Here is a 21,893-nt window from a genome sequence, read left to right as displayed (position 1 = left end):
AAGGAAATGCTGTCTGCTGTGTGAATATATCCAACGCGGAATAATATATTATTAGAGTTATTATTACCAGTGAACAACATTTATGAATGTCACTGTAATTTCCTGTCCTAAATTGGCTGTAGTGGTGAAGAAACTCCTCCAGGGAGAGAAACTATCTTGTTGTTATTTATTCTTTGGTTGTACTTTAACCGTAAATGCGACTTTTCCTTCACGGCTACCAGCCACACAGCACATTCACCCTCAACCAGAGCCATGGCTGACATCAGCAAGACCGAAAAGGTTCAGCTGCACACCCCAGATCTGGAGGAGCTGCGCGCCGGTAAGCACTTCCGCTCCGAGATAAAAAAAAAACAAAAAAAAAAACCAAAACAACAACAAAACAAAACAAAGTGTCACAGGCGTGTTTATGAAAGAGGATGTTCATATGAAAACATGATTGCTGGTTGGTTGCAGTACTGCAAGGAGGACTGGAAACCAACTTTGCAGAAGTTCAGGTGAGTGTTGTGGAGTGTCCAGATCTCACCAAGGAACCCTTCCAGTTTCCTGTCAAAGGTAAGAACCTGTCCTGGACACTTCACGCATATCTCCGAGCCACAGAGTCCAACAGTCAGTTTGAAGCACTGTTAAACATGCACATAGAGTATAGTTGAAGTTCCTTTGCAGATTTGGGATTTAAACACTTACACAACATTGCATGTATGCATTATTGCATCTCTGCCAGGTCAGTGTCATCCTTCTCTTAAAGTCTCCCCTGTTCTCGTGCTGCAGGCTTGTGTGGAAACCCTCGAATCACTGATGTTGGTGGTGTACCATATCTGGTCCCTTTGGTTCAAAAGCACAAGGTAGTTTTTTTTTTAATGAATCTATATTGCGTGGAGATATAGTGAAGGGGTTTAGTAAAATGTTGTCCCTCCTCCTTCCAGGAATACAACATGAACACTGTGTCAAAGGAGCTGGAGCTGCCGGGAGCTTTCATCCTCGGTGCAGCGGCTGCCCCCTCCAGAGTTGTTGGAATGAATGCAGAGGTGAATTAGCTTTACGACCAACATTACTACTGCTACTGCCATTACTACTACCACTACTACTACTAGTCTTCACTTATAGCACAGCTTAACTGAAAACCATACGAGCAGTTTGGGTGCAATGTTTGCAGCTCTGCAAATTATTCCCCTTTATTCCTGTGAGACTATTTACACTTTATTACACAACAGCCTGTGTACACGCAGCCACTGCTGGACTGAAGAGAGTAAGACCTGCAAATCATCCAGACTAGAAGTTTACTTTTTTTTTTTCACCTTCATGTCTGATCAGAAAGTTGTAAAAGCTCGTTGTCTGGAGTTTATGAATGTATCTAACCGATCTGCTCACCTGGCAAACAGGAGTTATGTTGCACTGCTGTGAAACAGCTGATGATATTCTGGCAGGAAACGCAGGCAATGATGTGAAGTGTTGGGGAAGAAGGATGAAAAACATCGACTTTCTGTTCAAGCAAGAATGGAATTTAAAATTCTGCTCCTGAAATACAAAGCTCTTAATAATCAAGCTCCATCTTATATTGAAGATTTCTTGGTAACTTATAGTCCCATTAGAAAGCGAAGCTCTCAGAGTGCTGGTATAGTTACGGTTCTGAGCGTTTCCAGGAGCTGAATGTGGGGCAGAGCCTTTAGCGATCAGGCTGCTTTACTTTGGAACAAACTCCCAGTTTGGGTTCAGGAGGCAGACGACTTCTCTGCTTTCAATAACTTTGCTTTTAATAACGCTTACAATCAGGGCAGGTGACAATGAGCTTGAACTATCCCCTTTCTACGCTCTCTCTCTCTCCATGTATTTGTCACTACTTAATGTTGTTTTAACAGCCCCTTTAACACCAACATTTGCTGGTATTGAAATGTAACATTACTAGTTTAAGGCAGTTGTCTGCTATTATCCTGCAATCACTGCAATAGATGCACTGTTTTATTTAATATTTCCTTGGCATTGATATTTTAATATCATTTTTGTTTTCAATGAGCTTGTTCTTTGTGTTTTCAAAGTGTATTGGGACCAGGGTTTACAGATTCCAACAAACTAAATGTGGGGCAGGGAGTATATTTGTGTGGGACAATGTGAGACACGTTAACAATGCTGACAGGTTGTCTATCATTTTGATAGAAAATCAACACGCACAATATCCTATCCAGGTTGCAGGTTAGGCCTTTAGCATGTGAAGGTCTAAACAAATATAACTTATTTGAATGTGACTTTCTGAACTCCTACTCCCCCCATGACGTGAGCTTTAAACTACCACAGTCTGTTCACCCGTTTGACTGCGAGTGCCGCACAGTGTGGAGTTTTCTGTCTGTCAGTCATCTTTGAATGCTCTGACATGTATTCCCAAAAAAGTCAAAAACCTCTCTAAGAATCACCGTCCACTGACTTCCCACTGTTATAAGTAGTCTCCAGAGCTTGTTGTAGCTGTACGTCCTTTTCTTTGTGCTCATTTCCATCATATTCTGCTGAAAATCTGCAAAGCTCGCAACTTTGTGGTGACTTGCATTTTTCCCTGCTGGGCGTAGTTGTCAACAAAGATGGTGGCAGAATAACCTGTACTTGAGCCACATGTGCAGTTTGATTGACATTAAAAAAAAAGCCCATCTCTGCTTTCTTCATTGACTTTGGACAAAAGACACATTTTAGAAAACCACCTGCAGTGTTGGGATCATGTTCCAATGTGATTTGTCTGTTAATGATAAATTCTATCAAAACAAATTGAAAAACATCCCCTCTGTTTGTAAGCTGTTAAAGTCACTGATCTACCTGTTGAGGCTGGATACAAATCAGAGCATCCACTGAAAGTAAAGTAGCTCTCAGAAAAACCTGAAGAGTAGTTTGTAATTCAGAAGTTGATGGAATAATTCTTGTCATCCCCAGCTGATGCCTCTGGTTCTGACCGAGGCGGAGGGAAGGCAGGCGGTGAACAGCAGCTACTTCTCCTCCATCAATCCAGCCGACGGCCGGTGTCTGCAAGAAAAATACAGTGACAAATTCTCCGACTGCAACTTCGGTCTGCTGGGCAATCTGTACGCCTGTGAGGGGAAGCCAGGGAAGGTAATCAATCATATCTGATCAGTCTGGCTCTGCAGCTGTTTGCCTTGGAGAGGGATGGATGGTGCGCGTTTAAAAACACATTTTTACTTTGGTTTATGGAAAGTAATGAACATCAGGTTATATATTCACTTCAACATGATTATCTCCTGGTTAATAATATTCCTAAAGCTGCTGCGTATGAAGTTTAGCCCCACTGCATGTTTGGAAGAATAAACATTAACACGAAGACAGGGACGTCCCTCACATGTCCACCTCTGCAGGTCATAGAGGTGAGAGCCAAGAGGAGGACGGGAAGCCACAGTCTGGTGACGGCTTTGAGGACGACTCTCGAAGGTCACTACCCCGATAAAAGCCTGGCTCTAGGAGGCACCTTCGTCATCCAGAAAGGGAAGGCTAAAATCCACATCATGGTAACTACTGGACCTGACACTTTATTGGCAAATATCAACAGTCATACGCACTGATTCATTTCCTCGTTTTGGCTCATGAACAGCCGAGAGAGTTCTCCGTCTGCCCCCTCAACACCAACGATGACGTCAACGATTGGCTCAAGCACTTCGAGGTCAGCGCTCCGCTCATCTGCCAGTCGGTGCTCGTATCCAAAGACCCAGTGAGTAAAACCAGCACGTTCTCATCCCCGCTCGTGGTTTTCAAGCTCCTCTCAGGCTGCTCTGTTAAGTCCATTTCCTCGCTGTGTATCCAGGGTCTGGACCTGCGCGTGGAGCACACTCACTGCTTCAGCCACCACGGAGAAGGAGGCCACTACTACATCGACACCACGCCCGACAGCGTGGAGTACCTGGGCTACTTCGTGCCCGCTGAGTTCGTCTATCGCATCGACAGGCCCAGAGAGACCCACGTAGTCGGACGAGATTGAAAAAACAGAATAAAACAATAATAAATGTGCAGCGCAACATCTTTTGATAATCTAAATCAAGCAGGCAGAATGTGATTTATATTAGTTAAAATCATTTCTGCTTGTTTTAAATCATTTTTCATATCTTATGTCACTTTTCTTACATATAGATCAAATACAGTTGAAGTAATAAAATTAATAAGTGCCACAGAAGTGATGTGGATCGTCTTGGCTGGCTTTGATTGGACGTAGAAAGTTTTGTTACCTCTAAAAAAGCAATTTGTTTGGGGGCTTGAAATGTATACGTGTGTTAGAAAAATTACTCAGAGGCTGTATTCAGAATGTAATTAAGAAATTGTGCCAGAAGTAAAGTCAGTGTGCTGTTTGGACAGAGAAAACTCATTGTTGAAAGATCTCTGTGGCCCATCTACCCACACAGAGTTACCGTTCATTTGTCTGATCAGGCAGCTACTCCGTGGTGCAGTGATCAGCAAAGACCTTCAGGTCAACTGGAGTCCGTCTGTGTGGAGTTTACATGTTCTCCTTGTGCCTGTGTGGGTTCTCTTTGGTTCCTCAGTCGTCCTCCCACAGTTCAGTTGCATGTTAGGTTGATCGGTGATTCTCATTTAGCCATAGATTAACTGTAAGCATTGATGGTTCTGTCTTTCTGTGATGGACTGGCGACTGCCACTATAGGTGAGTATAGATATGGGATGGATGAATGATTATGTGCATATGTGCTTAAATGAGATCAACATAATATCTGTCTCACTGTTGCACTTGTTGTGGTGGGATTTAGGCATCCCAATCAGCCAGAAGTGAAAACACCTGGACTCTTACCAAGGTAATTTATATATACTGTACAGTATGTTCAATAGAGGCTGTAAGTGTATGAGTGCGCCTGTAACCCCCATCGGGGTTTGGTTTTAAAACTAGACTCAATTTCTTTGTTTCAAAACAGCATTGTTTTTTTTTTAAGGCTCGACACCGTGTTACGTTTTCCACACATAAAAATGAATACCTCCACTGGTGGAAGGGTGTATGACAAGTGAACTGCGGTATTTAAGGCTCATTCACAAACCCACATATTTATCATCCAGACTTTCAGTTAATTTTGTTGCAAAAGCAGTATGAACAAATTACATGTTCAAGCAATTACACATTTACAGTAGGTTGTAGAAAACCAACTTTGTGATTCAGCAACATGAACTATGGGCCTAAGTGGGTTTGTAACAGAAAGTTATTTAAAAATGAAAATGAAAGATCATTGAAATGTATTATTAGGATAGTAAACTAAAAGAGAAGCCAGTGAGATATCTATATATAAAACTATGTTTGTTTTAGCTGCTATTTACTTTTTTTCATTAAATATGTAATAATTTTAGGTTATTAATCTCTATTAATCTATATTTCCAATATAAAAATCAATCAATCAATCAATCAATCAAATACCTTTATTTTGTATTATTTAATTACACTAGAAACCACATTACATAATAAAATTCATGTCACTCTTTAATGTTGTCCGTGTTCAAACAGCGCCCTCTGCTGACCAGAGCAGCTAACGCATCATTTCCCACAATGCTGCTGCCGCACCAGCCCGGAAGTAGGACGTTTATTGACAATATGGCCGCCGAACTGGGTTTGGATTTGGGGAAATCTGTAAATTGACAGTACTCACCGGGGCTGCGATAACGACACGTTTCCACCTGGGGAGTGTACGGGACAGATGCATTTGAATGAAGGGACCCGCGGACCCGCGGGACGGAGTCAGTGAGCCGAGGAAACGTCCCGAGTGTGAAAGCCGTCATGTCGTTTTTTAAGAGGAAAGGTGAGGAAGAAGCTCCCGACGTCAACGGGGGGGAGGAGGAGGGAGAGGGGGAGTCGGGCTGAGCAGAGAGAGGTGCTCCGTGACATGTAACCTAGCGGGGCCCGGGCACCGAGCCGGGGACACCGGGGACACCGGGGACACCGCGTTTCACTGACGTTGATATCTGATCACCAAATGTGCTACGGCATGCTAGCTAGCTGTATCCGGACATCACACACACACACCCTGAACGCGACATGTGGACATGTGAGACAAAAGACAGAGAACAGCTGGCTGTGTCTGAATTTAAACGACCGCTTATCGTCAGTAGAAACGTGCCCGGCTGCAGCTGCACTGAGAGAAGTGGACCTGTCTGTTAGCGGCGGTGCTTATAAACACAAACATGAGCAGGTGGAGCAGGACGAAGGAATTCAGGACATATTTTGGAGGCCAACTATTTGTCCTGACTGTTCATAAAACGTGATCAAATGTTGGGGTCACATTTAAAAAGCAGTGGTCTCACTAAAATGCACAAAGTTGGTCGTTTTTAATGGGACCTGAGCCCAGATTAACATGCACGCAGTAATCCCCATTTTGCGGCAGCAGGAGTAAATAAAAAGCATTTCATTGCTGTTCCGAAGGGAAGTGTTCCCTCATCCAGATGTTAGTAGTGTTCCCTCATCCAGATGTTAGTAGTGTTCCCTCATCCAGATGTTAGTAGTGTTCCCTCATCCAGATGTTAGAAGTGTTCCCTCATCCAGATGTTAGTAGTGTTCCCTCATCCAGATGTTAGTAGTGCGAGGAGTCAGCTCCTGGGTTCATATTCACCAAACCACTCCAGGACTGACTCTTTATTTGGCTCAAGAACGTGCCGTTAACTTTCACACACGAACACACAAAAATCACAGGTAATTTACATTAATGCCAAACTCGTGTCACTTCTGGTGCCTGTTATACTACGAACATTCGAACAACCTCTGTATGATGCACAAGTTCAGAGATGCATTGATAAATTAGTACCTGCAGCCTCCACAGTGACCAGAAGTGAACACCTCTTTAAAACGAGGTCAACACGACGAAAGGCTCTGACTAAGGTGGCATTAATTGCAGACCTGCTGCATTAGACCACGTTAGTTTAAGATCGGTGTCCCAACAGCAACTAGATCTGATTGCTTTGATTAGAAAGTACATCAAAGTGATGCGACAGACTGGAGAAGCAGTGATTGTTAAAATTTTTCGAACAGTAACTTCACTGTCTAAAGTGGCCTAAAGTTGTTCCTCTAAAAGAGTGAGATGTGGTTTTTTTGGGTTTTTTTTTTTTACTCAAAGGCCACAGCAATGAAAGCAACTGACACAGCAGGTCCCCAAAATGAGGAAATAGTCAGAGTTTATTTGTCGTGCTCTGAACCAGGAAGATACTCAGGACGGACAGGAAGTGAGCGTGTTCCTCAGAGGGTAGGCTGGTTGCAAAAATTATTACCACGTGTGAAACACATTATCAATATTAGAATAGATTTCTTCCACTCAGGTTGTTGCTTATTACTTTTGTCAGGCACACATGTTGTTATTTTACATCAGATATATTCTGTATTCAGTTTTCTGGCAATTCACACAACCAGAATATCCATTGTTTGTGAGCCTTCGTGGTTCTCTGAATATTTACTGTTTTTAGAGCAAACACACCTGATATTTTTTTGTACCATAACTTCAGTTCAGAGCAGTGAAGGCTGTGGGAGTTGAGACTTTTTAAAAGGCTGTTAGTGTTGTCAAACTCAGACTCCTGGCTGACACACGATTCACAAACGGCTCCGTCCCAAATGTCTCGCAGAAACAGCATCTTCTTCATTTGGCGAAGCCTCTCGGTCCATTTTGTAATGTCACTGCCGGAAATTGATACTTGGCTCAATCTGAAGATATAAATGAGTCACTCTGATGAGTGGTTGCCATCGTGCTCTCCTTCCACTGCACGGTATATATCTTATTTTACTCTGTGACAGCCGCAGGGCTTTAGGAGTAAGGGCAGATATTTATACTGTGAAATAGTTTTGCATGAGGCTACATAGTTTTTGCTCACCTTCTAATCTATAATACAGTTGTTGTTTTTTTACAGACACTCTGTAAGTCGTAGAGGGCTTCAGGTGTAGCCTGAATGAAGGAAAACCACAGCTGATAGAACAAGGTCACAAATCTTACGAAGGACTCCGAATGCTGACGTCCAGTGGAAAAGCCACACCCGTCCTGCTGGCTGTACAGTGAGCAGGACGGAGAGGGCTTTCACATATCACAACCATCTTCCATATTTAACTCCACATCTTACAGCAGCAGCCAGGAAGCAATTCTGCACTAAATATTTCGTTTGCGTGGCGTCTAGTGGATCAATTTCCTGATGATGTCATTATGTAACCAGATAGTGTTTCACCCCTCAATGTAGCTCGCGTATCTTTTTTTTTTTTTTTTTTTTTTAATTTTTGCTTGCCAGTCTCTCCCTGTGTTGTGATTCAAAATGCTTTATGCTTCTCCAGTTTCAACTCCGCTCTCATCTTTCTCCCCCGCAGCCAAAAGCAAAGAACCTGAGAGAGTGACAGATGCTAAAGTCAATAGAGGTGAGTTCATCTTTACCTCAATGAGGTTATGAAAGTGTAACATACATGTTTAATTGAAAATGCTGGGTTGTTTTAAAGGTCCCATATTTTACACTTTTCCAGTGTTGTATTTGCAATCTATAACCCAAAAAGATATTTTTTGTCATTTTAAATACCAAAAACCTCTTTTCCAGTAACAGGCTGTTTTGTATCTGTGTCTTTAAGGCATATTGATATCATTGCCCCTCTCTTCTGATTGGCTGACGCACGCCCAGGTCAACCACAGGCTTTCTTTAGTCTTGTAGCTTGGTAGAGCTGCAACAGAACAATTGCTCTGTGTTTTCTTCCACGTGATAATGTTGGACAGTGGGTCGTACTGAGGGTGGACATATGACATGAGCGTGGGTTTGTGGCATCACAAACTTTTCGGAAGTACAAACCACACAGTTGCTTAAAATGGGCTGATTGTTTATCTTTGTGCACTAAGCGTGTAGACACTTTAACAGTATTTATGTAGCACCCAGACCTGCTTGATAATCATGGAAATGTGAATTTATACAGTACGTACCTTTAAAATGAAGTGATAACTTTTAAAATACAATATAGATGATTCGCATCTCTGTTTGCACTGAGAACTGTTACAGGGTATCTGCAGCTAAACAATTCACTAACTTCCGTTTCCTCAAAGAAAGTCCGAACTACATTAAACCCTGCATTAGCCTTTGCTTCGTCTGGCTCGCATCATGTTTAATCACTGCTGCTTATATACTGCTTACAAGGAGTAAAACTGGGGCCTCGAGCTATTAAAGAAACACGCAGCACAGTCAAACAGACACTGAGCAGTCTGTCTCCTCAAACATCGCTGACAGCCGGAGGCCTCGGCACACTGACTGAGAGCTCCCTCACTAAAAAGCCCTTTTCATTACAAGTCACACTGGTGTCACACATTCAGGCCGCTCACAACTTTCATGCCATTGTCGTTTTATTTTATTTATTTTTTTGCCTAAATTCTCTCTTCTGCCCTCCGTCCTCCTCTCCCAGCTCCAGTCGGCCCTCACTCTCCATCGCTGGGCCTGAGGAACCACCATGCCGTCCAGGACGCTGCCGGGCCCAGCCATATGGCCATCAACGCCATCTCTGCCAACATGGACTCGTTCGCCCGCGGCCGCACCGCCATCCTCAAGAAACAGCCGAGTCACATGGAGGCTGCGCACTTTGGGGATCTTGGTACGGAGCCCGCGTTCATGTGATTGGATTTATTGTTTAGTGATAATAGAAAAAGGCTGAATCAGACATTTGACTATTTAAGTATGAAGTACATTCAGAAACATAAAGGAAGAGGTTGTTTTATACATGAAAAACTCAGTTTTGAACTGATTTTAATTCAAAAAGGAGGTCTAGAGGAGGTCTGCTTCACCTCGTTGGGTAGTTATTATGAAGTAATATATTATTTATTGTTGCTGTGTGACATGTCAGCCAGTTTAAAGGTCATAGCTTGTAGTCTCGGCTTTGTGGATCGCCTTTAATTTACAGTATTTTGACTTGGCTAAACTAAAATTAGACTGTTGCAACAACAAAAGCAAAGTTTACAAAGCAACAGAAGTAGAACGACAACTATTTATTATTGTAATTATTGATTCATCTGCCAGTTAATTCCTACAGAATTTGATGAATCGTTATTTTATATAACTATCTACTATGTTTTAAAATGTTTAAACATCCAAAGATATTTGTGTTCCTATCCTATATGATAAAGAAAATCAACACATTCTCAAATTTAAGAAGCTGAAACCGGAGAAAGTTTGCTTTTGTGTTTGAAAACTGACTTCAGCAATTAATTAATTAATCATAAAAATAATGACTCATCTTGTATTGGTAGAACAATTAATAATCACGTTAGATGTACTGACACCAACAATTTTAGTAGGAAAAGGAGGAATAATATGTAGCAATACAGCATGTTTGCAGGGTACATCGAAAAAAATGATAAAAATAGATACTCAGTCTTATGAAAAGTAACAAACTGACAATGTAAAAGGAATAATAAACATGACAGTTATAATCCTCAGTTCCTATTTAACCTCATTGGATAATGCGGTTGGCTGGTGCTGTTGTTAGTGTGCCTGAGTGTAACTCTTGCGTCACTGAAACCGCCCTCTGTCTTGTGCAAGTGGCGGCACACCTTCATGAACCCTGCGTGAAGCCCTCACATGACTTCATGCAGCAGTTTTTACCCAAACATACCGAAGCCCGTCAGAGTGAAGTCGGGAGTAACAGTCATCTTCTCATGCCGCTTTATAATTAGACTCTGTGTACGATCGCCGGATGCCACGATATGGGGCGGTGAGTAAACACAGTAGCACGCCTGACGTGTCAGGAACTGTACGAGCAGGTTGTCCGGAGAACAGTCGGGCTGAGTCAGACGGAGGTGGAGGAACCTGTGCTGCAGGACGCTCGACAGACTGAATGAAAGTCACGGGTCAGAGGGGATTTCTGTGGTTTTAACGGCAGGAGGAGGAGACAGGAAGGGAGGATTGAAGGTCGGCAGCCCGGAGGCACTGACTGACAGCGGAAGCCATCACTTTTCTTTTCTTTTTTTGTACACAATAACAGGAAGCTCCCTGGTTTCTTTTGATGGAGTGTAACATGTAGCGAGGCTTTGACTCGTGTGACTGTGTGATCTTAAAGAGTCTGTGATTGAAAAGCACCTCACTCCGGGTGACACCTCTTCAAGCACCGTCTTGTTTTCAAAGAGCAAACGTAACACCACAAAGCAGCAGCCCACGCTGAAGTCTAGCTACTGCTGATGATCCAGTACGACTCGGTTTGTTGTCAATGAGCGCGCCCCCTCGTTTAGTTTGATTTCTGGGGAGGTGTGCTTGTAGTTGGAGTCCCTCAGGATGGAGGATGTTCCTCAAACGCACACTCTTTGGTTTGAGACATAGTAAAGTCAAGTATGTCATCACTACAGGAATCCGATTTTTTTTCTCTCAGTGTTCACTCGTAGCTGCAGTTTGAAGTCTGGTGTGATTGAACTGTCGGAGGTTTGTGTGGATGCCACAGTCAGCGCTGACCACTTCATACACGCCTGAGTGACGGAACGGGCGGGACACACACGTAGTTTTGACGCACAACTGTGAAAAAGTTTGTGCGGGTTTAATCATCTGTGAAATTGCATATAGTCTAAGGCCACTTGTAGTCAGACAGAGCTGGAAAATCACAAGACTTCAATACAAATATCCAGCAGTTGAAATTCAGCTCGCGTCACCGTTCGGCTCCGACCGAATGTTCGCTTGAAATTGAAGAGCTGAACACAGAAAATAATTTTCATGTTGCAGCTTCTATTAATGTACTGCACATTGATTTGATTCTCCTTCTGGTTTGAAAGCTGTAAATAAGAGAGAGTGCAGTGTAGCGCGGGAGTGTTTTCTGATGTGTAAATCTTACTGTCAGTGCTTTTAACACTGTTGTATCTGTTATTGTGAGGCTTTGAAAATACATAAAGTTTATGAAATACAAGCGTTTATGTTTTTACTGGTAGTGTAGCGACATCTTTTTTAATGAGTACATTTTTTAAAAATAAAATTGCAAAGTGGTGCTGCAGGTTTTTAAAGCATCACAGGCTTCGTACAGCATTTAACATTTTTGGCATTACATCACATTTATAATGTATTTCGATGGAGAAGTTGTACTACAATTTAAAACGACACAAAAAGAAAATACCATTAAAGTATAAAATCTAAATCCTGTAGATAATTTTGGTGAATCTGTTCAATCCTTTCAGGTCATTCCAGTGTGAACTATCAGCCGCAGGAGACCCGCTCTCGGCTGTCCAAGACGGTGGACCAGGTCCTCCGGGACAACGTGGCGATGCCCCACTACATGCATTTCACGGAGCTGCAGGGCGGCGACCACCTGGTCCGCTTCTGGTTGGAGGCTGAGAGTTTCCGTTCCACCAGCTGGTCGCGCGTCCGAGCGCACAGCCTCAACTCGGTGAAGCACAGCTCCCTGGCCGAGCCGGTCCCCGCCTCCCCGGGCGGCTCGGAGCTGCCGGAGCTCACGCCCAACGCCCTCACCCTCGCCAGGCACGGCAGCAGCGAACTGCTGTCCGATCGACGGGACCCCTCCTCCACGGAAGCGGGTCTGAGACCCGGCACACCTCGAGCGGGAACCCCCAGCAGGCAGGCGTCCTCCAGGACGGGGACTCCCTGCAAGGTGCAGTCGAACAGCACCCTGCGAGACCTCTCCGACAAACTCATGAAAAGTGAGTCCGCTTTTACAAACCCTTTTGTCTTCATATCTGTCAAGCTGTTTACATGTTTACATACTCAGTGGAATATTGAATTCAGTAAGGAAGTGACAAAGTGAATTAGTGTCACACACTGATGGTCAACACATCACCGTTTTGAAGATACCGAAAAACAATTATAAACGGCAGCTTTCCATTGATTGGCTACATGGAGATACTTTGATGGTCTCAGTTGGCAACCAGATTTTTATTAATTGCAGTTTGAAGATGCAAATTAGTGCATTTTCATCCACTGAAAACTCCCGACGGATGGTTATCATAAAATGTTCGTGCTCGTCTGTGGTGGAAATATTGGTTTGACAATAAAAATAAATGCCAGAAGAAAACAGACGTACATTAGACATCCACGGAAGAGATGAAAAATAGAGACATATGGAAGCATCAGATCTGTGTGAGGAGACTTTAACCTTCCTCAAATGAATACATGAAACCAGCATTACTGCCATCTTTCTTTCCTTTGTGTTCACAACATGGAAGGTTTGAATTGAAATATCTCTTCTGTAATGACTTCGTGGTACCCGACGAGCATGATTTGCAACAACAACTGTTTACATGGAAATGTACACCTGGAGGTGGTGGAGAGAAACGTTTTGCTGCTGCTTCATGTCACCAATGACGTGCAATTATTTGGTCAAATGAAGCGACACAGCGCACGATAAAGGGAGTGTGGAACAAGTACAGCAGCCGTGATGAGTTCGAGTTAATGGTCTCTGTGTTTCTGCAGGTATAGAGAAAGATGCTGTCACCATCTTCACCAAGTACATCTCCCCAGACGCTGTGAAGCCCATCCCCATCACAGAGCAGATCAGGAATGATATTGTTGGTAAGACTCGGATCGATCGTTCAAGTGCGCTTAAAAAGTTCAGAGACTGTTGCAGATCAAACACAGTGAAGCACAGTGATGTGTATGCAGCAGGGGGAAGCCATATATATTCCAAGATTTGTTGCATGATCAACATCCGCATACTTTTGTTTTCTGAACACTGAGCGGAGAGAACATCCAATAGTTGAGTCTGAAAACGGCACCAGAGAGCGTTTAAATGCTTCAGAAAGCCGACAGCAACAAATCAAAGAGCCAGTCGAGGTGTTTTGAGTGTTTCAAGAGGGGCAGAACAACACTGTCCAAGACTGGAGACAGCGCTTCAGGTCAGGCGGGTTTTCTTTGACATTCAGGGGGTTGAACATCATGAATTTGTCCCCGATAGTGTCAGACTGTAAACACTGAGCACTCCTGTGATGTTCTGAGGCGTCTGAAGGAAAACATTTAATACAAACCAGCTGAACCTGTGGCCGTCAGGACCTGGTGGAAAGAAAGACTTCTCTCTCCCTCAACCACACGACCGTTGCCGTGCTGTGTTATGTTTATCTTGTGCATTTGGTAGTGAGGATTTTTTTTTTTTTTAAGTGACAGGGTATCATTGTGATGATCCTTTCTGTCTGACGCCCAACTCTTATTTGAATTATTCTGGGGATAAATCTCCCGCCACACACCCCACCCGCTCGCCAGGTTTGGCTCTCTACAGCTTCTTTCTGTTGAAGTTCAAGCTGAAGGGTCGTTGTTTTGACTCTGTGGAGGAGATCCAGCGTAAATCACAGATGGCGCTTCACACGCTTCCAGAACAGGACTTTCAGGGAGCGTTCAGAGCGCTGCAGGAACGCTGGGAGCAGAGTATTGCTGCACGGGGAAGAGTTTGAAGTGGGCTGTGTTTTGGTTGCTGTAGGAGCAGTCTCTGAACTTTTTGATTGCACTTCATATTTTATGATACTGCAAATTAGGGTCCACCTACTCTAAAATATATATATATATATATATTTTTTTTTAACAATTGCATAAGTGATATAAGGGAAGTTATATCTTCTAGTGCAATAATATTCCTGTCTCGTCTCTGTGTAGCTAAGATCTGTGGAGAAGACGGCATGGTGGACCCAAACTGCTTCGTCATCGCTCAGTTGGTAGTCTTCACCATCTTGGAAGAACAGTGAGTTTCTGTCTTTTCATTTCCCCGAGGAGTTTTATTCACACTGCGAGGGTTTCATGTAAAATATTTAAGTGCAACTTGTCCCTGTTGTCATTTTTTCACTGCCTTGACATCCACAGTAGCAGATGTGTTCACCTCCCACGTGTTCTTTGATTTCCAGGCACTTTAGTGAATTCCTGCGGAGCCATCATTTCTGTAAATACCAGATTGAAGTGTTGACGAGTGGCTCGGTGTTCCTGGCTGACATCTTGTTCTGTGAGTCAGCGCTCTTCTACTTCTCCGAGGTGAGTTGTGGTTCCTGGAACCTCCTTTATTTGTGGCAGCTCACCACCCTTTTGTTTCACGTGTTTTTCCTTTCACACACACAATCTTTGCCTCGTCTTCATTCTTTATAACACACGTGTCCTCAGATCAGTAAACTGAGAGCACAGTAAACGTAACAAAACACAAAAAAAACCTTCAGATGCTCCGGTTACAATTTGCCGACCCGCAGACATTAAATATAACACAATCGGTGTCGGCAGTTGGCAGCGAGGCTGAACATCTAGCAGTAGATTTTCACGTGAATTTTTCTGTCTCTTTGCCCCACAGTACATGGAAAAAGAAGAAGCCATGAATGTACTGCAGTTCTGGTTGGCGGCAGACAACTTCCAGAACCAGCTCGCAGCGAAGAAGGGCCAGTACGACGGCCAGGAGGCTCAGAACGATGCCATGATCCTCTACGACAAGTACGTCCCCTCCCTGCTGCTTTCACATGTCGACATTTTAGTTTAAAGAATGGGATCAGACAGCAGTGAGAGGACGCCTCTAAGTCCAGGGAGGAAGAGTTAAACTGTTCTGTAGTAAATACCAATCTGTTACACTTGGTACACCCACAGCGTGGGTGGCTGTGGCTCAGATGGCAGAGCGGGTTTCCCACTGATCATAAGATTAGCGTTTCAATCCCTGGTTCCTCCTGTCCACGTGTCAAAGTGTCCTTCAGCAAAACACTGAAGCCCAAGTTGATGACTAAAGGAAAAAAAGGTGCTTTTATGTGTGTGCTCATAAAATTGTGTCTGCAGTAGCAGAGAAGTCCTAAAGTTAATCTTTGTTACTTCAGTTTAGATATTTGTGGGCTGACATCAGTAACTGTTGCAGAAAAGGGTTTCACTGACTTACAGGCAGCATGTCGTCCCTTTTTTCCTGCATTGCATTGATCACTATCACAGTTTAAGGTGAAGGTCTGTTTAGTGAGTTTGTTGTTCATATTACGGTAACCTGTGCAAACGGTGTGTGAGGTTGAGAAAGGGCAGTAACTCATTTACAGTAATACAGCAGGTCAGGAGGTGGAAGCTGGATCTTCCTGCTTTCAGCTCGAGTTATATTTACTACATTGGTATCAGTATGTATCGTCTCATTTGATTCATATTTTTCTTTATAGATTCTGCCATTTTTGCTCATACTTGCTCTTTGAAGTGCCAGACAACCTCTACTGGCCTGTATTTGAGGCAGCAGCAGCAGCATTACAGCCTCGTTTGAACTTTTACATTTTATATGCATTTTGGGTTTTGATTGAAATATGAATGGAAGTGCCTTTGTTTGAAGTCATCCCCGTGTCTCCTCTCCAGGTATTTCTCACTCCAGGCCACCAACCCTCTGGGCTTCGGCGACTCTGTGCGGATGGAGATCGAGTCGAACATCTGCCGTGAGGGAGGGCCGCTCCCTGACTGTTTCACCACTCCACTACGACAGGCCTGGACAACCATGGAGAAGGTCAGAGTCACTTGCAGCCTCTATATTACTGTAAAATGTGAGGATAGATGAATGATTAGGTATATAAACTAAAACCCGATAATATAGAAGCCTTCATGTGAGTATCATTGCCCTTTAAAACATTTAATTAAATATTTATTTCGATCATCTGCTTGAACTGTTTGCTGGTATTTAATAGGATCCTCACTTAAAGGGTTTGTGTTGTAAGTCATTGACAAATTGTCTCATTACACCGCTGACAAATGCTCCTGCCTTAAGTTAATGAAACGAAAGCTGAACACTTGTTAGCACGTAAAGGTCAGAAGCGAACCTTTGTAACTTGTGCGTGGAAATCTATCCAGGAGCTCATTATCATCTAACAAGTTTTCCCTGTTCTGCATGGTTTCAGGTCTACATGCCCGGCTTCCTGTCCAGCAACCTTTACTACAAATACCTGAGTGACCTCATCAATTCGGTGCGGGCCGATGAGTTTGTGAATGTCAGCACTCCAGGTCAGGTCGGACCCGCAGACAACGACCGATCCAGTTCAAATGCCAGCGAGGGCTCTCAGACTCAGGTGACCCCCAATCACACACACACACACACACGCACACACACACACACACACACACACACACACACACACACACACACACACACACACGCACACGCACACACGCACACCTTCGCCAGCTGACATTCAGACCTGTCCTGCCTCATTGCACAAATAATGAAGATCTTTTTGTTAATGCCAAAGGGTTGCGCTCATTTCTGTCTTTTATTTGTATTTGTAGATTAAAAAAAAAGTTGCATGTAACGCTGCTAAATATTCACTTTACGATGTCTTCACTACAGCAAAGCGCCAAAAAGGCAGCGATCAAGATCCTGAAAAATTTTGACGAGGCGATCACGGTGGACATCGCCAGCCTGGACCCCGAGTCTTTGTACCAGCGGCCGTACGCTGGGTGAGTGATGCTACCTTTACTGTCACTCCCAGAAAATCATCACTCAGGCTGAAACTACATAAACACCACAGTAGCATGTAGCTGTTCACAGATTTGTCTTTCGGTAATTTCTCTTGTTTACTTCCATATTTCTCTCCCTTTATGCCCACCGCTATTTGGATTTGATGCTTGTACCTATTTTGTTTTTATTGACTCACTCAGTGTTTTATGAGCGTGCTTTAAAACAGTCTTGTACAAAAATAATTCAAGAGGACGATCCGAAAGACAAAACTGAAGTACCTTCTGAAATTACAGTTGTTTAATGGATTCACACTTCAGCAGCGGTGTTTGATTGTTTTGCGAGTGTGAGTGTGTGTGAGTGTGAGAGACGTGTGTGAATGTGAGAGAGCGTGTGTGAATGTGAGAGAGCGTGTGAATGTGAGGGTGTGTGTGTGTGTGTGTGTGAGTGTGTGTGTGTGTGTGTGTGTGTGTGTGTGTGTGTGTGTGTGTGTGTGTGAGAGCGTGAGAGCGTCCGTCCCTGAGGCTCAGTTTGGTCCCATTTGCTCCGTCGGCTGCCTTTATCGTCCTCCTCTCCTTTGTCCTCTCAGAAAGATGACGTTCGGGAAGGTGAATGAGATGGGCCAGTTTATCAGGGAGGCCGAGCCCGAACCCGATGTGAAGAAATCCAAAGGTACGATGTGCTCCCACTCTCTCTCTCTCTCTCTCTCTCTCTCTCTCTCTCTCTCTCTCTCTCTCTCTCTCTCTCTCTCTCTCTCTCTCTCTCGCCCTCACTCTGTCGTATTTTTATCTCCTTTCTCTTTGCAGTAAAAAAAACTTCTCCTCCGGCCGTGAATATAAATCTCATCTGGCTGCTTCTGTTCTCCCAACAGCCTGTAGTCTGATGAAATATAAAATAAAAAAAATAAAAACTGTGTTCGCTCATCTTTAGGTCTAACAACATCAAAAAAAATAAAATCTATATTTATCACATCTCTTAGACATGTTGGCTCACATTTAAAGTGGTGGACTTCCTGCTAATATAATAGTATTCATGAATAATGTAAATAGCATCAAAGTACTTGAATATGAAAGTATTAACTTATCGTGACTTAATTTTGGGAGTGTTTTTCACAGAAAGTCATTCCGCTGCAGTTTGTTTATCAGTTTGTTTGTTCAGTTGAAAGAACAAACAGTGTGTTTATGTTTTGTGTTTACCGCTGCGGTCCCTTTGTCTCACGCTGCCTTCCTTTCTCTTATTTAGGTTCCATGTTTTCTCAAGCCATGAAGAAATGGGTCCAAGGCAACTCGGATGAGGTGAGGTGGCAACATGTTAAATGATTCAGAGGTCTGAGGCGTGTATATAGGACGCTCTCGGCGACATGTTTTAAAATTCACTTTGTGATGTCAGACGGCGGCTATTAAAGAACGTCATGGATGTCAGTGGATTTTAAGCCGAATGGAGGCCGAGAAGGACGGATTGCGTCACACTTCCTTAATAATATCCACAAAAACAGGACTTACTGGCTTAGTTGAGGGGATTAAAGGTGTTGACTTGTTGGGACACAGCAGATGGAGTGAATGTGTGAAGGAAAGTGCTGCTGCATCACTTTAATAACAACAACAAAAGAAAGTCAGTTATCACATTTGTACAATATGATCAAAGCAAAAACCCAGTGAAGGCTGTAATTATATCATGACGACACTTTTCCAGGTAAAGGTCAGGTTCCCTGTGCTATTCTCTCTCTCTCTCACTCACCTGTGTGTGTGTGTGTGTGTGTGTGTGTGTGTGTGTGTGTGTGTGTGTGTGTGTGTGTGTGTGTGTGTGTGTGTGTGTGTGTGTGTGTGTGTGTGTGTGTGTGTGTGTGTGTGTCGGTGTGTGTCGGTGTGTGTGTGTGTTGCTTCGTACGAGGTAAACACTGCATGACTCCAAGCGGTTGAACAACAGCGTCTTCTCTGCGTCCTCGTGTCCACCTCTGTCTGCTTCAGTATATAACGATAGTTTTGGTCATTTTCTTACAAAACAAACAAAAAATGTCTCCTACAAAGATCATGAATTTACGTTATTGTTTGTGCCGTGACCGAAGGCCCAGGAGGAGATGGCGTGGCAGATCGCCAAGATGATTGTCAACGACGTCGTCCACCAGTCAAACCACGACAGCCCCGGCAAGTCCACCAAGGTAACACACCGTCCCTCAGCCCTCCGCTTCCTGTGCGATGACCCCAGATCTCATCTCCGGTGTCTCTGTCTGTCTGTCTGCAGTTATGACCCCACCGAGGAACCAAAGGACCGTCGCTCCCTGCAGACGCTGGCCAAGTCAGTGATGAACTGTACGCGGGGTTCACACGGCAGTGAGCTGCATTACTCCGAGAAGGAACAAGGCATTTTATCACCTCCCCGACCACCATGTGTCAGCGAGTGTGTGTGTGTGTGTGCGTGCGTGCGTGTGTGTGTGTGTGTGCGTGTGTGTGTGTAGCTGCGAGCCCGGGTGAGTGATTGTTCACGCATGGACTAATAGAAAACTTGAAGTACTCCATTGTTGTCCATCGTACTCTGTAACCCTATCAAGGTACACGTGTAGTCGCCAATCGTGAAGCAAAGCAGAGTTCTGGCATCAGCCGGGAGGACGTCACTCCTGAGGAGGGAAACGCTCACGATACCTGAAGAAAGCTGCCGCATGTCCGTCACAACTATCACTACGCTCTCTGTCTCGTCTCGGACCTACGGGGGACGTTCTGCTCACGTCCTCATGACGTAGCTCCCCACACCTTTTTTCTTTTTAACCATTCCTTGTTTTTACCCGACATTCTTACGGCTCGGCTGCTTCAGGCTCATCAGTTTGGAGCGTTGTACAGTTTTTTTTTTGTTTTTTTTTGCATACGCCTCCCTCGGCCTGCACGGAGTCGTTATTGTCAGCTGTTCACCGACATTGGCCGCCGCACCTTGGCCGTTTACGTACTGTAGAACGTTTGGAAATGTGACAATGAAACAGAAAGAGCTGATTCAGGTCTCCGACTGGCTGCCCTTCTGTATGAATACCCCGGCACCTTTACAGAGCGTAAAAGAAATACTCCCGGATGAACTTAAGTGCTCCAGTTGTGTTGAAAAACTCAAAAACTCCATGTTCTTAATGTCCTATATATATAAATAAATATCTATTTAGATTTCTGGTTTACCCCATATATTAATGTTAGTCCTTTTTTATGGTGATCGCTGTTTTTTTTTTATTGTTTTTTTTATACATCGCTGAAACAAGCTTCAGTGATGACGGACTGTTCAACTGGAAAGTGTGCTCAGTGAATAAAACATTTTTTTTTAAATTTCCTTTGAGCATTACCAAGATGTGGAAACGAACCAGAAAAGACTCTTGGTACTATGTACCACTAATGTTTTCTGACATGTATGTGTAATCTATAATATATTTAAATGGTGTTTGATTTAAATACATATATTATGAAATGTTTTTTTTGTCTGTCCTCATTGAGTTTGTTTTCAAAAATAAATTAACTGTACAATTGGTATACTGCTGCAGTTTCAGCCCACTGCAGGCTGTTGTTATTTCGATACAGAAAACTGTATTATGTTTACAGGCAGATTGATTTGGATTATTATTTTTTTAATATAGCGTTAAAGTGTTGGGAAAGTGACAGCCTGTGGCAACATGAGGAAGGTGGACTGTTATCACCTCTGACCATGTGGGGGCGATGTTGATGCTTTTGCCACTTTAGGGTAAAACTGTAGAGAGAGCATTAATGTCACGGTATATTAGTTATGACAGGATCAAAATATTTATTTTTCTATCACTGAGGCTTCTCTGCCTCACTTTATAACAGGTCTACGCAGTCAAGAAACTCGTTTAATTGTAAGATACAGCTCAACCTAAGGGACACCTTCAGTACAGTGTACTGTAAAGCATTTAAAACCTTGAATTAATGTGTAGTGCTCTCACTGTTGCGGTTCCCTGTGGTTGTTTCAGGTATTATTTTGGCAGCATAATGTTCAGCTCTAAAATCAGCCCGGGATTGTTTAAAGAGAGCATAGTTTTATTTGTGGTCAGTTATGTGCTTTTTTTCCGTGAGATAATATTGGCCTAAAAAGCTCATGAGGTTGTTGTTGTTTTTTTCCCCCCGTATTGTTGTGGGAGTAACAATGGTGTTAAAAGCGCCTCCAGCGTTTTGTGGTTTCCAGACAGGCAACCTGCACGTGCACAGGCAACGCCCACCTAAAACTAGAAAACCCATCAGTGTCCTCGGCTCTGATTGGCTGAGATTTGTCTTATAGTAATTGAGGGACACAGCCCTGAAACCGCTCCACAATTAAGGAACAACCACAATAGTCACTTTTACTGTACATGTAGATAATCAGGAGAATTTTATTTGGTGGGAATTAATATTAAAACGTTTAATGAGTAATTTAATTTACCGTGTGTGTTTTTTTTTAACAATAGTGTATCTTTTGATCATTTTACAGAACATGTCTAAACAAAGTGCAAGGTGCATGTGGACAGGTGCTTGCAGACAGACGTCCTCCACGGCAAGTTAAAAAGATAATGGTTCAAAAACACCGGAAATTTAGGGTTCTGCTTTCAAAATAAAAG

General features: G+C 43.4%; 2 protein-coding genes across 2 annotated transcripts; both read left to right on the top strand.

The window, feature by feature from the left end:
• Positions 1-193: 193 nt before the first annotated feature.
• Positions 194-5,376, top strand: cunh11orf54 (chromosome unknown C11orf54 homolog). The gene is made up of 8 exons (XM_069700658.1): positions 194-319; positions 454-552; positions 769-842; positions 924-1,025; positions 2,911-3,087; positions 3,348-3,497; positions 3,581-3,697; positions 3,791-5,376. The coding sequence occupies exons 1-8, from the start codon at positions 253-255 to the stop codon at positions 3,962-3,964; spliced, it is 960 nt and encodes a 319-aa protein (XP_069556759.1). The 5' UTR covers positions 194-252; the 3' UTR covers positions 3,965-5,376.
• A 192-nt stretch (positions 5,377-5,568) lies between these two features.
• Positions 5,569-21,878, top strand: akap10 (A kinase (PRKA) anchor protein 10). Its single transcript, XM_069700665.1, has 15 exons — positions 5,569-5,774; positions 8,309-8,356; positions 9,377-9,562; positions 12,120-12,599; positions 13,369-13,467; positions 14,539-14,623; positions 14,784-14,907; positions 15,215-15,351; positions 16,231-16,375; positions 16,764-16,931; positions 17,210-17,319; positions 17,907-17,989; positions 18,560-18,612; positions 19,383-19,475; positions 19,559-21,878. Exons 1-15 carry the CDS (start codon positions 5,753-5,755, stop codon positions 19,562-19,564), a joined length of 1,839 nt encoding a protein of 612 aa, XP_069556766.1. The 5' UTR covers positions 5,569-5,752; the 3' UTR covers positions 19,565-21,878.
• Positions 21,879-21,893: the final 15 nt, after the last annotated feature.

Source organism: Brachyistius frenatus, unplaced genomic scaffold, assembly GCF_029030835.1.
Source record: "Brachyistius frenatus isolate BFR_SWC_R1_liver_20210118 unplaced genomic scaffold, ASM2903083v1 Contig_34, whole genome shotgun sequence".
In the NCBI taxonomy this organism is placed as follows: domain Eukaryota; kingdom Metazoa; phylum Chordata; class Actinopteri; family Embiotocidae; genus Brachyistius; species Brachyistius frenatus.
Note: the sequence above shows the minus strand (reverse complement) of the source record. Positions and strands in the feature narration are given on the sequence as shown.

Excerpts from the sequence above, each read along its gene's own strand:
- cunh11orf54 (XM_069700658.1), top strand. The coding sequence starts at position 253 with ATGGCTGACATCAGCAAGACCGAAAAGGTTCAGCTGCACACCCCAGAT. Across the intron at positions 1,026-2,910 it reads TTGTTGGAATGAATGCAGAG|CTGATGCCTCTGGTTCTGAC; the intron begins GTGAATTAGCTT and ends TGTCATCCCCAG. Across the intron at positions 3,498-3,580 it reads AGGCTAAAATCCACATCATG|CCGAGAGAGTTCTCCGTCTG; the intron begins GTAACTACTGGA and ends GCTCATGAACAG.
- akap10 (XM_069700665.1), top strand. The coding sequence starts at position 5,753 with ATGTCGTTTTTTAAGAGGAAAG. Across the intron at positions 9,563-12,119 it reads TGCGCACTTTGGGGATCTTG|GTCATTCCAGTGTGAACTAT; the intron begins GTACGGAGCCCG and ends CAATCCTTTCAG. Across the intron at positions 13,468-14,538 it reads GATCAGGAATGATATTGTTG|CTAAGATCTGTGGAGAAGAC; the intron begins GTAAGACTCGGA and ends GTCTCTGTGTAG.